Here is a 16,290-nt window from a genome sequence, read left to right as displayed (position 1 = left end):
CGGGCCACTACTCGTGCTAGCCACCGCACCAGCTTCAACTGCACTTATGGGACTCGCCACGTCACCAAGTGTTACTGCAGTGCTGGTTGTACTAGGTCCAGGGGGTACTAGGCCGCTGGCGCTTGCCAGGCCACCAGAAGGATGAGCGGCCGTAGTACCGATACTCTGCTCCATACGAGCAGACTCCAGAATGGGATCGGGTACGCCTGGGTCTAACAGGGACCTATCCGTCGTCGGAGCTATCTGTCAGGGAGCCGCTGCTGTCATCAGGTTCATATACTGACCCTGATTCTGCCAGTGAGGCTTCCCCATCGCTCTCATTTGACATGGTCAGTATACTATAAGCCTCTGCACTACTGTACCAACGTTTGGTCATTTTAGTAACTAAATTTACCGGTACAGTAGTGTGACTCACAGGTAATAAAAGCACCTGGTTGTCAAGGACTATTTCAACCGCTACCAAAAAAAACTGCTAATGCTAGCAGGGATCAGACCTGACTCTGCTAACACAGTGGTTTTGTGTGTTGTGTTTTTTTGTAAGTGACAGTAATCTATTGATTTGCTGATCGTACAAACACCGCCTTTTGGGAACCCTAAACTATGGGGACGCTAGTGTAGTTCTGATCAGATCAGATATTGATCTGTTCAAACACTATACTAGTAATGGAAGTGTGTGTGTGTGTGTGTGTGTGTGTGTGTGTGTGGTAATCAAGGGGTTATTTCTAACTATGCGCCGGGGATCTGCGCTATTTTAGACTGACACTAACACTAGCTAATGTCACCTGTGTCACTAATAATAGTGATCAGAAAAAAACTGTACACTATAAAAGTGACACTGTGACAGGACAATAAAGGGGTTAACTGGGGGTGATCAGGGGGGGATCAGGGGGTTAAATCTTTATTGGGGGGGGGTGGCGGGGACTCTAAACCTCCTTTGGGACAGAAACTAACTCGCTAGCGCTAACTCAAGTCACAATCACACTAATACAAAATACAGTAAAACACTATATTACGTGTGTATTAGTGTGCAATGTGACAGGGGGGAAGGGGTTAACTGGATGTGATCAGGGGGGGATCAGGGGGTTAAATATTTATTGGGAGGAGGTGACGGTATCCTAAGTATAAAAGGAACGGCGGCAAGCGCTAAACCTGGTCACAGTTCACACTTATATGGGTATATAGAAAATGCTATATACTGTATACAGTGTGTGTTGTGACAGGGGGTGTAGGGGTGAACGGGGGGGTCAGGGGGTTAAATCTTTATTGGGGGGCGGGGACCCTAAACCTACTTGGGACAGAAACTAAGTCGCTAGCGCTAACTCAAGTCACAATCGCACTAATACAAAATACAGAAAAACAGTATATTATGTTTGTATTAGTGTGCAATGTGACAGGGGGGAAGGGGTTAACTGGGGGTGGTCAGGGGGGGATCAGGGGGTTAAATCTTTATTAGGGGGGGTGGCGGGTATTTTAAATGTAAAAGGGGGGGCCGCAAGCGCTACACCTGGTCAAAGATCACACTTATACGGGTATATAGGAAAATGCTATATACAGTATACAGCGTGTGTTGTGACAGGGGGTGTAGGGGTTAACTGGGGGGGGGGCGATCGGGGGTTAAATGTGCCTATCTAAGTGTATATGTATGTGCTTGGTGCAGTACTTACAGTTAGATGTGCTCTCCTCTCGAGATGAATCCAAAAAGGATCATGGGAGGGGAGAGCACGTCTTTTCTGAGCCTGTGTTTACATTACACAGGCTCAGCATGTAATCTGATTGGGCAGGACCGATCAACAGGTCCAGGCCAAAAATCATTGGCCTGGATCTGATGACTGATCGGTTCTGAACCCAATCAAGCCATCAGCGGGACCACAGGAGCACGCGCGCCCCAGAGCGGCAAGAACTAGTGACGTATGGATACGTCACTTTGCCTGCCCGGGGCTGACCGCCGCAGTATATGTACTTGCGGCGGTCGGCAAGTGGTTAAGAAACTTCACAGTTATTCACCCAGGTGTACTTTATTCTTATACCTCTAGCCATTTACTATGAGTTTGGAAACATGACACGGGGTATTATCTGACATGATACATTGTTCACATTATTATTTACATTTTTCTTTTGTGTTTATTTATTTTTTTTTTTTTTGCAGCTTCTGTATTACCCTCTCTTAAAAATCTGAAAATTTTGGAAGTTGAAGATCAATATTCAGTGAACGTTGAAGCATCAGAAACATTTGGTATTACAATTATGCATACATTTAATTTATACTTAATAGATTTGTTATTTTTTTCTTCAGCTCATTTATAAACATTATCTAAATATAAGTCTGAATTCTCTTTGTATTTCTTTCCCCTTGCTATAGTGCTCATGTACCAGAAGGGTCACATTATTTTGCATTACACAATTATTACAACTGGATCAGAATTGGAGCTGTTTTCGGCAGAAGTCACTAATAAGAGATTAAAGATTGCTATCCCATTTATACACATGTATACAGTTGTATACATTTACTATACTGTTCCTTTTGTGTAATTAATAATACAAATTTACACCTTTAAAAAAATTAAAAAAAAAGATTGCTATCCTAATATGATGAAAAATTAATGATTACTTTGTTTCAAGTTGTTTTACATAGAATAATAATAAAAAGAAATTATAATATATTACATTGGAAGAATTTCTGTTATAAAACTAGATTGCTTCCTGTGCTCTAAGACAGGGGTCTCCAAACTTTATAAACAAAGGGCCAGTTTTCTGTCCTATAAACTTTAGGGGGGCTGGAATGTGCCCATGGGAGTAAACAATGCCCCATATGTCGTATTTGGGGGAGAAATAGGTCCCCATTGTTGGTGTCAGAGGGGGGAATAGTGCCTCATTGTTGGCATTGGAGAGAAATAGTGCCCCATTGTTGGTGTCAGTGGGAGGAAAAGGACCCCCATCATTGGTGTCAGTGAGGTGAATAGTGCCCCATCATTGGTGTCAGTGGGAGAAATAGTGCCCCATTGTTGGTGTCAGTGGAAGGAATAGTGCCCCATCGTTGGTTTCAGTGGCAGAAATAATGCCCTATTGTTGATGTCAGTAACAGGAATAATGCCTCAAGGGTTAGATAAAGACAAGTAAAGGGATGCACTTTGGAGATCACTGCTCTAGGAGATAATGGTACCCTATAGACTTTTGTGCTTTGAGAAAAGTTGCAGTAAAAATTATTCTTATATGTTTTGTGATTGGAGGAGGGGGTCTTCCTATTTCTATACAATGGGGCAGGCCCTTCTGTGGGATTGTTATTGTCAAAGTCTAATTCCAGGCAAAATTGTTTTTGCTAGTTTTGGATAGAAGATCTGCGTGACATTTATTGCTGTCCTTGTTCCAAAATTGTTCAGTGTCACCAAGACAGGAAGGGGGGGGGGGGGGTGGAGTTGTTCCCGGTGGCTGTGGTTCTTTATTACTTTTACTATTTTATTGTATTGAAGAAATGTCGTGTGTGTGTGTGTGTGTATGGGGAAACTGAAAGCAATAGAAACAGAAATTTCCCTTCCCCACCCCAAAACTGAAAAGAACATATTGACTCGAGTTGGGCTTTGATAAGGGAGTACAAAAAATTATTTACATTTTCCTAAACATTTTATCCCAGCCAAAGCTTTAGCATCTCTGGAGAAGCTTGAAGAATTCATTTTCCCAAGAGGAACTGCAGTAAGGCAAACCGTGTCCTGTTTCATACAGCAATTGAAGCATATGCCAAACCTCAGGAAGCTGTGCATTAACCACAGACCACTGACGGACAGCAGCCTGTTAGAGCTTGGTAGGTACACAGTTGACAAATACCTATTGGAAATGTACAACAAAATAACTGTATTTGTACATGACCAGCTTTGATTACATAGCAGCTCATATAAAATCTGTTCTGGTATACACACATAGTACCCCCTTACCCAGTGCTGTATTTTGGCCTAGGCCAACAAGGCCCAGGCCTAGGGCGGCACTTTGCAGGGGGGGCAAAAAAGCTGCCCCCCCTCTACCTGAGACTCTATTGGCCACTGGTTACTAGAGCTGCCTCTCTTATTCCCCCCTCTCTCTCACCCCCCCTCTCTCTCGTTCTCATCCCCCCACTCTCTCACACCCCCCTCCTCTCTCTCTCTTTCATTCTCCTCTCTCTCACCCCTCCTCTCTCGCTCTCTCTCACCCCCTCTCTCTGGCCACTGGTTGCTAGAGCTGCCTCTCTCATTCCCTCCTTTCTCTCACCCCCCTCTCTTTTGCTCTCATCTCCTCTCTCTCACACCCCCCTCTCTCTCACTCTCTCACCCCTCCTCTCTCTCTCTCTCACCCCTCTCTCTCTCACACCCCCCTCTCTCTCTCACCCCTCTCTCTCTCTCTCACCCCTCCTCTCTCTCTCTCTCTCTCATTCCCCCCCTCTCTCTCTCATCCCCCTCTTGCTCTCTCATCCCCCCTCTCGCTCTCTCACTCACCCCCCCTCTCTCATCCCCCCTTCTCTCTCTCTCTCATCCCCCCTCTCTCTCTCACCCCCCCTCTCTCTCTCTCATCCCCCCTCTCGCTCTCTCATCCCCCCCTCTCCCCTCTCGTGAGATCTAAGGGGTTAATGCTGGGACTTGTAGTCCTTCAATTTTGGAGGGAGCCACATCCGTTAAAAAAGGAGTGGGGCAAATTTACATAGGAGGGGGAGGGGGGGGCGCCCAATTTTATTCTTGCCTAGGGCAGCACAAAAGCAAAATACACCACTGCCCTTACCTCCTAAAGACAGTGGATCACCCCCAGGTAAGAATTCTTGACTCTTTGTGGTTTGGAAGAAATGTTTGGAAGTTTAACAGAGTTTTTTAGGACCATAAACCCATAGAGAGAGTGAAAAGGGCACAGGGTAGCCAATAACAATCAAATGCAGACTCCAGACTCTACTTAGAGGCATTACAGAAAAAGGATCTTTAATCTGGACTCTGCATTCTTCACTCTTCAGAAGTCCATTTGTAGAAGCTTCTACCCAGATTACCAGGACACTCTTCAGCCGTGAAGTCTTAACCCCTGGTGTTCCAATCCAAATAGTCACCTTCCTGCTCTATTCTCCCTGGATTTCCTCTAGCAGGTCAGCTCAGAAATCTTCCAAGCCTCAAATTCAGCCTGTCTTCTGGCATTAGTTCTGTCCAGGCAGCAGGCGTGGGAGGTACATGTCTCCTTTCTTTGCAGGGCCCAGAAAGCAAGAGAGATACAGCTACCATTATCTCTTCATCAGCAGAGCCTTAGAGGTGAGAGAACTTCCAGGAGGTCATCTCAAATATTTATATTCTTCCCCATCATGCTCCACTGACAAAAAAAACTCCTAATGGTTGGTCAGGGAGACCTAAATATTCATAGCTTAGAGTTATTGTATCTTCTCAAACTTAGGTGTGCACAGCCTATTGCATTAGGCTGTGCACCTCAAAGCTCAAACACCTGTGTGTGCGTGTGTGTGTGTGTATATTGTGTATACACACCACTCAAAAAAATGTAAAAGAACTCTTTTTAATCAGAGTATAGCATCAAGTCAATTAAACTCATGGGATATTGTTCTGGTCAGTTAAGTAGCAGAGGGGGTTGTTAATCAGTTCCAGCTGATTTGATGGTAATGAAAGTAACAACAGGTGCACTAAGTGGGCAACAATGAGACGACCTCCAAAACAGGTTTCCCAATTTCCAGGTGGAGGCCACTGACATTTTTTTTCCTACTCATCTTTTCTGACTGTTTTCAGCTAGTTTTGTATTTGGCTAGGGTCAGTGTCACATTAGGGCAATACCTGGACAATATAGAGGTTGCACAGGCATTCCAACTCCTCCAGGATGGCACAATACGTGACATTTCCAAGAAGGTTTGCTATGTCTCCCAGCACAGTCTTAGGAGCTTGGAGGAGATTCCAGGAGACGGCCGTTACTCTAGGAGAGCTGGACAGGGCCATAGAAGGTCCTTAACCCATCAGCAGGACTGGTATCTGCTCTTTTGTGCAAGGAGGAACAGGATGAGCACTGCCAGAGCCCTACAAATTGACCTCCAGCAGGCCACTGTATGAATGTCTCTGACCAAACAATCAGAAACAGACTTCAGGAGGGGGGCCTGAGGGCCCATTGTCGTCTAGTGGGCCCTATGCTCACTGCCTGGCCAGGGCTGCTGTTAGAAATCATGGGGCCCCATATAGCTTTCCTGATAGGCCCCCCAACCCCACCAACACCAGCCCCCAAGGTGCAGCACTGATGTTATCCGCCTACTCCTCGAAAATAAAAAAAGTTCCTCCTCTGCTCCTAGCTCCTGGGCCCCTCTGTTGATGTGATGGGGTCCAGGGAAATGTAATTTAAGCCCTGGTTAGCCAGTAGGAGCAGTGTTGTGGTTTAGTAAAATAATGTATTATTTTGGCAGAAATGAACAGTAAAGCTGCCCAGGCACCCCTGTTTAGCTGATGAGGCCTAGGCCCAGTACAAAAGGACCAGTTGTACTGCCTTATCTGCAGCCCTGTGCCTGGCACGGTGGAGCTCGTTTGGCATTTGCCATTGAACACCACAATTGGCAGGTCCCCCACTGCCATCCTGTGCTTCTCACAGATGAGAGCACATGTGATAGACATGAAAGGGTCTGGAGAAGCCGTGGAGAACTTTATGCTGCCTGTAACATCCTTCAGCATGACCGGTTTGGTGGTGGGTCAGTGATGGTCTGGGGAGGCATATCCATGGAGGGATGCACAGACCTCTACAGGCTAATCAATGGCATCCTGACTGCCATTCGGTATACGGATGAAATCCTTGGACCCATTGTCAGACCCTACACTGATGCAGTGGGTCCTGGGTTCCTCCTGGTGCATGACAATGCCTGGCCTCATGTGGTGAGAGAATGCAGCCAGTTCCTGGAGGATGAAGGAATTGATACCATTGAATGGCCCCCACGCTCGCCTGACCTAAATCCAATAGAACACCTCTGGGACGTTATGTTTCAGGCCATCCGACACCGCCATGCTGCACCTCAGTCTGTTCAGGAGGTCCGTGATGCCCTGGTCCAGATCTGGGAGAAAATACCCCAGGACACCATCAGTCATCTCATTAGGAGCATGCGCCTACGTTGTCAGGCATGCATACAAGCATGTGGGAGCCACACAAACTACTGAGTACCATTTTGAGTTGCTGCAATGAAATTTCAGCAAAATGGACTAGCCTGCTGTATCATCTTTTTCACTTTGATTTTTGGGGTGTCTTTAAATTTAGCCCTCTGTAGGTTGATATTTTTAATTTCCATCAAATGATGCGACATCCTTTCCTTCCTAACACATTACCCAGTCCATATCAATATAGATATCCAGCATGATATTTTTCCCCATTGAGATCTGATGTGTTTTCAAAGTGTTCTTTAATTTTTTTGAGCAGTGTATGTATGTATGTATTTACAGTATCTTACAAAAGTGAGTACACCCCTCACATTTTTGTTAATTTTTTATTATATCTTTTTATGTGACAACACTGAAGAAATTACACTTTGCTACAATGTAAAGTAGTGAGTGTACAGCTTGTATAACAGTGTAAATTAGCTGCCCCCTCAAAATAACTCAACACACAGCCAGTAATGTCTAAACTGCTGACAACAAAAGTGAGTACACCCAAGTCAAAATGTCCAAATTGGGCCCAAAGTGTCAATATTTTGTGTGGCCACCATTATTTTCCAGCACTGCCTTAACACTCTTGGGCATGGAGTTCGTCAGAGCTTCACAGATTGCCACTGGAGTCCTTTTCCATTCCTCCATGATGATATCATGGAGCTGGTGGATGTTAGAGACCTTGCGCTCCTCCACCTTCCATTTGAGGGAGGGGATCATGCTCTGCTTCAGTAAGTCACAGTAAATGTTGGCATTAATGGTCCCTCAATGAACTGTAGCTCCTAAGTGCTGGCCGCACTCATGTAGCCCAAGACCTTGACACTCCCACCATCATGCTTAACTGTAGGCAAGACACACTTGTCTTTGTACTCCTCACCTGGTTGCCGCCACACACACTTGACACCATCTGAACCAAATAAGTTTATCTTGGTCTCATCAGACCACAGGAAATGGTTCCAGTAATCCATATCCTTAGTCTGCTTGTCTTCAGCAAGCTGTTTGCGGGCTTTCTTGTGCATCATCTTTAGAAGAGGCTTCCTGCTGGGATGACAGCCATGCAGACCAATTTGATTCAGTGTGTGGCGTATGGTCTGAAAGGCTGACCACCCACCCCTTCAACCTCTGCAGCAATGCTGGCAGCACTCATATGTCAACTTCTTTGGTCGACCATAACGAGGCCTGTTCTGAATGGAACCTGTCCTATTAAACCTCTGCATGATCTTGGCCACCATGCTGCACCTCAGTTTCAGGGTCTTGGCAATATTCTTATAGCCTAGGCCATATTTATGTAGAGCAACAATTCTTTTTTTCAGATCCTCAGAGAGTTCTTTGCCATGAGGTGCCATGTTGAATTTCCAGTGACCAGTATGAGAGAGTGAGAGTGATAACACCACATTTAACACACCTGCTCCCCATTCACACCTGAGACCTTGTAACACTAACTAGTCACATGACACTGGGGAGGGAAAATGGCTAATTGAGCCCAATTTGGACATTTTGACTTAGGGGTGTACTCACTTTTGTTGCCAGCAGTTTAGACACTAATGGCTGTGGGTTGAGTTATTTTGTGGGGACAGCAAATTTACACTGTTATACAAGCTATACACTCACTACTTTACATTGTAGCAAAGTGTCACTTCTTCAGTGTTGTCACATGAAAAGATATAATAAAATATTTACAAAAATGTGAGGGGTGTACTCACTTCTCTGAGATACTGTATAATATATGTATACTTTTATTTCCTTGTTTTTTTATTGGGAATAAATAGTAAAAAAAAATAAAAAATGCATTTTCCTGTAATTTTTGCCAACACAATGTTTACATAGCGTGCACACCCCCAATTGATTGCCGAATATGCCGTAATGGTAAAGCTGAACTGTTTTTTTTTTTTCCTTGGGGGTCTGGATCTGGTCAGTGGAGATTATTTCTAATAGGGATTTATTGCAAAAGATCGCTTTAGCAGTGACCTACTGCTGAAGTTAGCAACTGGATAGAGCTGCAACAGCTCTGCATGGTTTTTGTACTAGGAGGAAGTGCTGTGGTGCAAACACAGAACCATTGTGTTTAGGTTGATCTGCTACCTCCTGTGGAATGCTGTGTAGCAACATTGGAAACCTAGAATCTGATAATTTAAGCACTTGGACCTAACAGTGGACCTCAGCTGTTACTGACAGCTGGTGATTCTAGCCTGCACTCAAGCCAGGACCCCAAAAAATGCAGATTCCAAATGCCATTTTAAAACAGTGCTGGGACTATCAACCCCCATCTCTTTTAAAATGGCATCTGGGACTCAAGTGATTAAAAACTTCAACAAAGCTTGCCAATAGGTTTGTAAATGTTCTTGTAGCACCCTACAGGTAGGTGCTAGGTAAAGTATAGTGGGCCTTGGCTGCTTAACAGCAGGGCCATGATTTCTGCTGGACTGTCATGTCTCCCAGGTGAGGTTACTGAGAGGGGAGTCTCCCCACTGGCTCTGTGAGAGGATTCTCATAGGGCAGTGGAGGAAACCCAATCAGTGGCTTAGTCAGGCTTGTATTTACCCCAGAAGGCAGATTCTGCCGCAGAGGATTCTGGGAGTGGGTATACGTTTGAAGGGAACGCATGACACAGCGTCTTTGGTGGGAAGCAGAGTCCCAGAAGGGAGAGTACGGCTGTCTCTCCTCCTGTCAGAGGAAGCGGTTGTCCTGGGTGGCGGCCTGGGAATCCAAAGAGTGCTGAGCTGAGCTGCAGAGGGGATCTGGTGTGTCGAGAACCAGCGGAGAGAGAGAGGCATCCTACAAAGGTCGTGAGTACTGTGGACTGCCCATGGGGGTCTGCCTAGTGTCAGAGTGGACCACTCCGGAGAAGGTTCTAGGGATCCAGGAGTCAGCTAGCGGTTAAAGGGGGTGCCTGGTCAGAGGACCCTGAAGTATTAGAGGGAGTACCTAGGTAGAGGACCCTGAAGTGGGAAAGGGGGCACTTGTAGTTTGGGCCCTGAAGAGTCAGTGTACAGTGGGAAGTGTACAAGGTTAAGAGTTGCAGCAGCACAATTATCTACACAGAGCTACCTCAGCCAGTGCAGGACTGGAAGGAGCTGTTCAGTGACTTCTGAGCTAAAGCAGTGTCAGGAGTCAAGTGTTCTACAGTCCTAGATCTTCTGAGTTACAGTCGAGGTTCCAGCACAGTTTCAGTACTACAGTATCTTTAAGCGTCAGGAAGCGCTGGTCGGCATTCAGCTGGTGTCAAGACAGCGCCAACAGGCATTTTTCTTCAAGTGTCCCAAAAGTGTGCTTAGTTGAGCCAGAGGATTATCCCACTCATTCCCTTCTCCCATCCCCTAAATACAATAAAACAAACCAAAGATGCCAGAATGTTCATTGTCTCAGTTCTCACACCTGGGTTCACAACTCAAAAGTGTTGGAGGTGTCGCCGGTAACAATGGCAGACCCACATCAGGCCCAAGGCCTGGAAAAACTGCTACATTTGGGGGCTCGTCTGGGATTTTGCCATTAGTTACGGCAGAAGAAAAAGTCAGAAAAGTCAATTTTTGTGCCCAGAACAGTTGTTCAAGTGCCAGGTCAGGTGTGAGACTGCATCTGCGGGAGACAGGGAGAGTGGGATGAAGCTAGAAGCCCATATGGAAGGTTGCCTGTGGCAACGCAAATGTTCAAAGGAAACCTATAACCTGATGAGGACTTTTCATATGGACTATGAGATGTACTCTGCTGTCAGAACATGGAGAGCAGGGGGGAAAAAGGGTCAGAGTGCATGAGTGCTGCAACTGCTTAACAGAGAGAAGTCCCAGTGTGGGCAGTGAAGATGGCGTCAGGGGTCCCAGGGAGGACAGAGAAGAGGACGCCGGTGGTCCTAGTGAGGACAGTGAAGATGAAGGCCGGGGGCACATGAAGAGAGGTGCCAGGAGCCTGGTGTATGTGCATGCTATGTGGACTGATGTTGACCGTGCATTTGACAGCGGGACATTTATTCTATATAGTTGTTGCACCGATACTGTGGGGATCGTAGTCGGCCATGCCGAGAGGGACAGTGGGGCTAATCCCGGCACCAGTATGGAAGATAAAAATTGCACATTTTTTTATGTTTCAGGCAATTAAGTTGGTTATTCTTTGGCATTTCACATTAACGATTCTGTCGCTGGCAAGAAAACATAGTGATAGACTGGCTAAAAGTGACCTTACCTTCTCCTAAAGTGTAGCTGGCCAGACCAACAAGATATTGCTTACCGTTAGCTATCAGGGTTCTGCATTTTTTTCGGCCAATGAGAGAGTGACTCAATTAGGTAAAGGGAAGTTGAACTTCTGAGATTAATAATGGCCATTGTGACAGTAATCTTAATGCAGAGCTCGACAAATCCCAGGCGCCAGGTCGCCATGGTGACTAGAAATTGCGTCCTGGCGCCTGGGCTTTTGTCAGCTGTCCGCATCCACCCATTCCACTTTCCACTTTGTGTTATAGTGGAAAGACAGCTGTGGCGCAGTCAGCAAGTGAGAGGAGGATGCACAATGATGCGCACATCAGGCGCGCGCTCTGTGATTGTTGTACCCTTTAGACACAGCTGATCACAAATCGAGATAGAAGGCCAATCACAACGGCCCTTTACCATGTGATCAGGTGTTTCCAATCACAGCTGGTCACGTAAACAAATGCCGGCTATCAGCATTTCCTTTCCTCACAATGTGAGGAAAGGAAAGCCAATAACTAGGTATCCTGTGACAGGGAACATTTACACTGATAATCAAGGCACTGATTATTAGTTCAGCCCAATTATTGCCAATCAGTGACAACAAGTGCAGCATATCAGTGACCATCAGTGCCACCTATCATAGACCATCAGCGCAGCATATCACTGACTGTCAGTGCCTCATCAGAGCTCATCAGTGCCCATGAGTACAGCCTTATCACCGCACATCAGTGAAGAAGAAAATTTTTTTTGCAAAATTTTATAACAGAAATGGAAAAAAAGGTTTTGCTTTTTTTTTTTTTTTTTTTTAAATGTTTAGTCTTTTTTCATTTATTTAGCAAAAAAATAAAAAAAGCAGTGGCGATTAAATACCACCAAAATAAAGCTCTTTGTGTGAAAAAAAAAAATGTAATTTGGATGCAGTGTTGCATGATCGTCCAATTTTCTTTCAAAATATCATAGCGATGAAAGCTGAAAATTGGCCTGGGCAGGAAGGGGGTTTTTCCCTGGTCCACATATAGATCCATATTTCTGAACTCTATGTTCTAATACATAAAACAAGATGACACCCCCCATCTGTGTTTATGAATAGTAAACTTGAGCTCACTTGTCGCTATGCTTTGATTTTGGAATTTTACTGTACTATTATTGTTCAAGCCTAATGTTTGCTATATTTTTCTCCAAATAAAATTTATTATGGAAATAAAATCTAAGCAGATTGTAATGTGTATTTTTAGTTATATAGCGACATTTTCTGTATTGAGTTGGGTACTTCATAGGTTTAAAGGTAAACATAAAACATTACACACACAATGTACATTTATATTTTTTAAGGTTCAGTTACAATAAAATGGTTGTAAAGGTTGAAGGTTTTGTATCTTCATGCATTCTATGCATAAAGGTAAAAGACCTTCTGTGTGCAGCTTCCCCCCTCAGCCCCCTAATACTTGCCTGAGCCTAATCTTGATCTAGTAATGTGCATGAGAGCATTGGCTCTCCCGGCTCTCTCCCTCTTTTGGCTCCTGCTGGCTCCGTAGGGGGGGGGGGGGGGGGGGGCTGCTTTGTGAAAAAGCATTGTACAGAGCAGGTAAGTATGACATGTTTGTAAAATAAAAATGTACCTATTAATATCAACAATAAGTAAAATTGATTGTAGAAAAGATTGAACCTTATGTGTCTATGGTAATGGAACCAGAACTATTAGATGTATGCCTTGGAGCATGTTCATTTATGTATTTCATTCATTTTTCTTATTGTTGTCTAATTCCTTTTTAATACCTTTTTAATTCCTTTTTCACACCAGTAATAATAATATTGCTTTCTTTACAGGCAAAATCTGTGCTGATGGCTATCTGAGAAAATTGCAAGTTTTGGATCTGAACCATAACCCGGACATCACTCAGTCTGGATGGAGAGACTTCTTAAATGTTATAGATAATGTGCCAAAATTACAACATTTTGGCATTTCCAGAACCATTCAAGTACAATTTAAAACAGAACCAGTAACTTTGATTGCCTTAATTCGAAGTGTATCTAAACTTCATAGCCTGAAACAATTGGACATGTTTGGATGGCTGTTGGATGAAAAAGATCTGGAACTACTTAATGAGATGAAGTCAAAGCATCCAAATGGAAACAGTCTAACACTGTTTTGGCAAACAACGCTACCATTCCACCCAATTATAGAGAAATAAATGCACTTTTTTGAGTAGAATTGCTGACAGCTAGGGAGAAACCTGAGTATATTTTTAGTGAGAGATTCATTTTGAGTAAGTATCATAATGTTAACCGATACACTTTTGTATATAAATTCATTTTTTTATTTGCTTTCTTTTGAACATTTTGCTGATTATTTTTCATATACAGACTTGTAGATTCTCCCTCTGGCAGTTACAGTGCCTTGAAAAAGTATTCATACCCCTTGAAATGTTCCCCCTTTTTTATGTTACAACCAAAAATGTAAATGTATTTTATTGGGATTTTTATGTGATAGATGAACACACAGTGGCACATAATTGTGAAGTGAATGGAAAATGATAAATGGTTTTAAAACATTTTTACAAACAAATATCTGAAAAGTGTGGCGTGTATTTGTATTCAGCCCCCTTTACTCTAAAACCCCTAACTAAAATATAGTGGAACCAATTGCCTTCAGAAGTCACCTAATTAGTACATAGAGTCTAACTGTGTGTAATTTAATCTCAGTATGAATACAGCAGTTCTGTGAAGCCTTTGGAGGTTTGTTAGAGAACCTTAGTGAACAAACAGCATCATGAAGGCCAAGGAACACCCCAGACAAGTCAGGGATAAAGTTGTGGAGAAGTTTAAAGCAGGGATAGGTTATAAAAAAAATATCCCAAGCTTTGAACATATCACTGAGCACTGTTCAATCCATCATCCGAAAATGGAAAGAGTATGGCACAACTGCAAACCTACCAAGACATGGCCATCCACCTAAACTGAAAGGCTGGGCAAGGAGAGCATTAATCAGAGAAGCAGCCAAGAGGCCTATGGTAACTCTGGAGGAGCTGCAGAGATCCACAGCTCAGGTGTGAGAATTTTTCCAGAGGACAACTATTAGGCGTGTACTTCACAAATCTGGCCTTTCTGGAAGAGTGGCAAGAAAAAAGCCATTATTGAAAGAAAGCCATAGGAAGTCCTATTTGCACTTTGCAAGAAGTCATGTGAGGGGCACAGCAAACATGTGGACAAAGGTGCTCTGGTCAGATGAGCCCAAAATGGAACCTTTTGGCCTAAAAGCAAAATGCTATGTGCGGCGGAAAACTAACACTGCAAATCACCCTGAACACCCCATCCTCACTGTGAAACATGGTGGTGGCATCATGTTGTGGGAATGCTTTTCTTCAGCAGGGGCAGGCAAGCTGGTCAGAGTTAATGGGAAGATGGATGGAGACAGATGCAGGGCAATCTCAGAAGAAAACCTGTTAGAGCCTGGAAAAGACTTGAGACTGGGGCAGAGGTTCACCTTCACGCAGGATAACGACCCTAAACATACAGCCAGAGCTACAATGGAATGGTTTAGATCAAAGCATATTCATGTGTTTAAATGGCCCAGTCAAAGTCCAAGACCTAAATCCAATTGAAAATCTGTGGCAAGTTTTGAAAAATTGCTGTTCACAGACACTATCCATCCAATCAGACAAAGCTGGAGCTTTTTTGCAAAAAAAAATTGGCAAAAATGTCACTCTCTAGATGTGCAAAGCTGGCAGAGACATACTCAAAAAGACTTAAAGCTGTAATTGCAGTGAAAGGTGGTTCTACAAAGTAGTGACTCAGGGGGGGGGGGGGGGGGGGGGTGAATACAAATGCATGTCACACTTTCCACATAGTTATTTGTAAAAAAAAAATTTAAAACCATTTATCATTTTTCTTCCACTTCACAATTATGTGCCACTTTGTGTTGGTCTATCACATAAAATCCCAATAAAATATATTTACGTTTTTGGTTGTAACATGGCAAAATGTGGAACATTTCAAGGGATTTGAATACTTTTTCAAGGCACTGTATCTGTGCATCAGATAATGTGCTTAGGATCTATGATGATAGACTGCTGAGACAAGATTAGTTAGCTGTATGGGGCCTTTTCTTTCTGTATAATTAGACTGATAGAATGCATTGAGAGAAAAATGGCAAAGCATAATTGCTGTATAGCCTTAGTAAACAGAAAGAAATTTGTTCATATGGAATGAACAAATATGGTTTCTCCAGATACACATATAATGACAAAGTGTACCAGAAATTAGATTTTGGAAAAGCATATGCAATGCGTGTGTTGATATAGAATTATACATGATTGTGCATAGCTAAAAAACAAAAAATAAAATACTTTAGATTCCCCTTAAGGAAAAATTAATCCATATTGTGATGGTAAATTTGTATGTTGTATTCCCTGTTTTTTTTTTTTTTTTTTTTTTACATAGATATGACAAATTAATTTCAAGTGAAACATTTGCAAAACAATTAGTCTTTTTACAGACAGAGATACAGAATGTTATAAATAAATAACATAATCAAAACTTGTGCTTAGACTATCTGAGGCAGCTGCACCAACCTAGTCTGAATACTGGACCCAATAAATTAACATGATGAAACAGGTGTGCTTATCTCTTTAAAAAAATCAGAATCACATATACAGAAAATGAAAATCAATACATGTACATGCAAACTAATATACAACAATCCATATTCCACACAAATTCATAACTAGAAATTCATATGAAAAAAAAAAAAGAATAAAAAACAAAATTGACAGTGTCCAAAGCATATATTCCAACATATATTGCAGTCCGAAAGAGTATATATTACGTGCAAATATATAATAAATGTACCTCACTCTAAAAACGAATGCGCAAAGAAAACAAATTTTATGGAAGGTCCCAACTCTAGCAGCAGTGATAAAGTGCTCACCCTACAAAAAATGGCACTCAAAGTGCTCAAGTGCAGATGTGCAACTCTCATACAAGCAGCTTACCAACAA

At 43.2% G+C, this 16,290-nt stretch overlaps 1 protein-coding gene across 2 annotated transcripts in view; it reads left to right on the top strand.

Moving 5' to 3' along the window:
* Positions 1–13,629, top strand: part of LOC309555178 (baculoviral IAP repeat-containing protein 1e-like) — a 108,546-nt gene extending 94,917 nt beyond the window's left edge. For both annotated transcript variants that reach the window (XM_082257022.1, XM_082257021.1), the window contains exons 13-15: positions 2,147–2,233; positions 3,629–3,796; positions 13,121–13,629. In XM_082257022.1, the coding sequence (XP_082113148.1) occupies positions 2,147–2,233; positions 3,629–3,796; positions 13,121–13,485 (620 nt within the window). In that variant the 3' untranslated portion in view covers positions 13,486–13,629. The remainder of the gene's footprint in view (positions 1–2,146; positions 2,234–3,628; positions 3,797–13,120) is intronic.
* The last annotated feature ends 2,661 nt before the right edge of the window (positions 13,630–16,290 follow it).

This window comes from Pelophylax lessonae (assembly GCF_965119305.1).
Source record: "Pelophylax lessonae genome assembly, chromosome: 1".
Classification (NCBI taxonomy): domain Eukaryota; kingdom Metazoa; phylum Chordata; class Amphibia; order Anura; family Ranidae; genus Pelophylax; species Pelophylax lessonae.
This window is presented reverse-complemented; position numbering and strand designations above follow the sequence as displayed.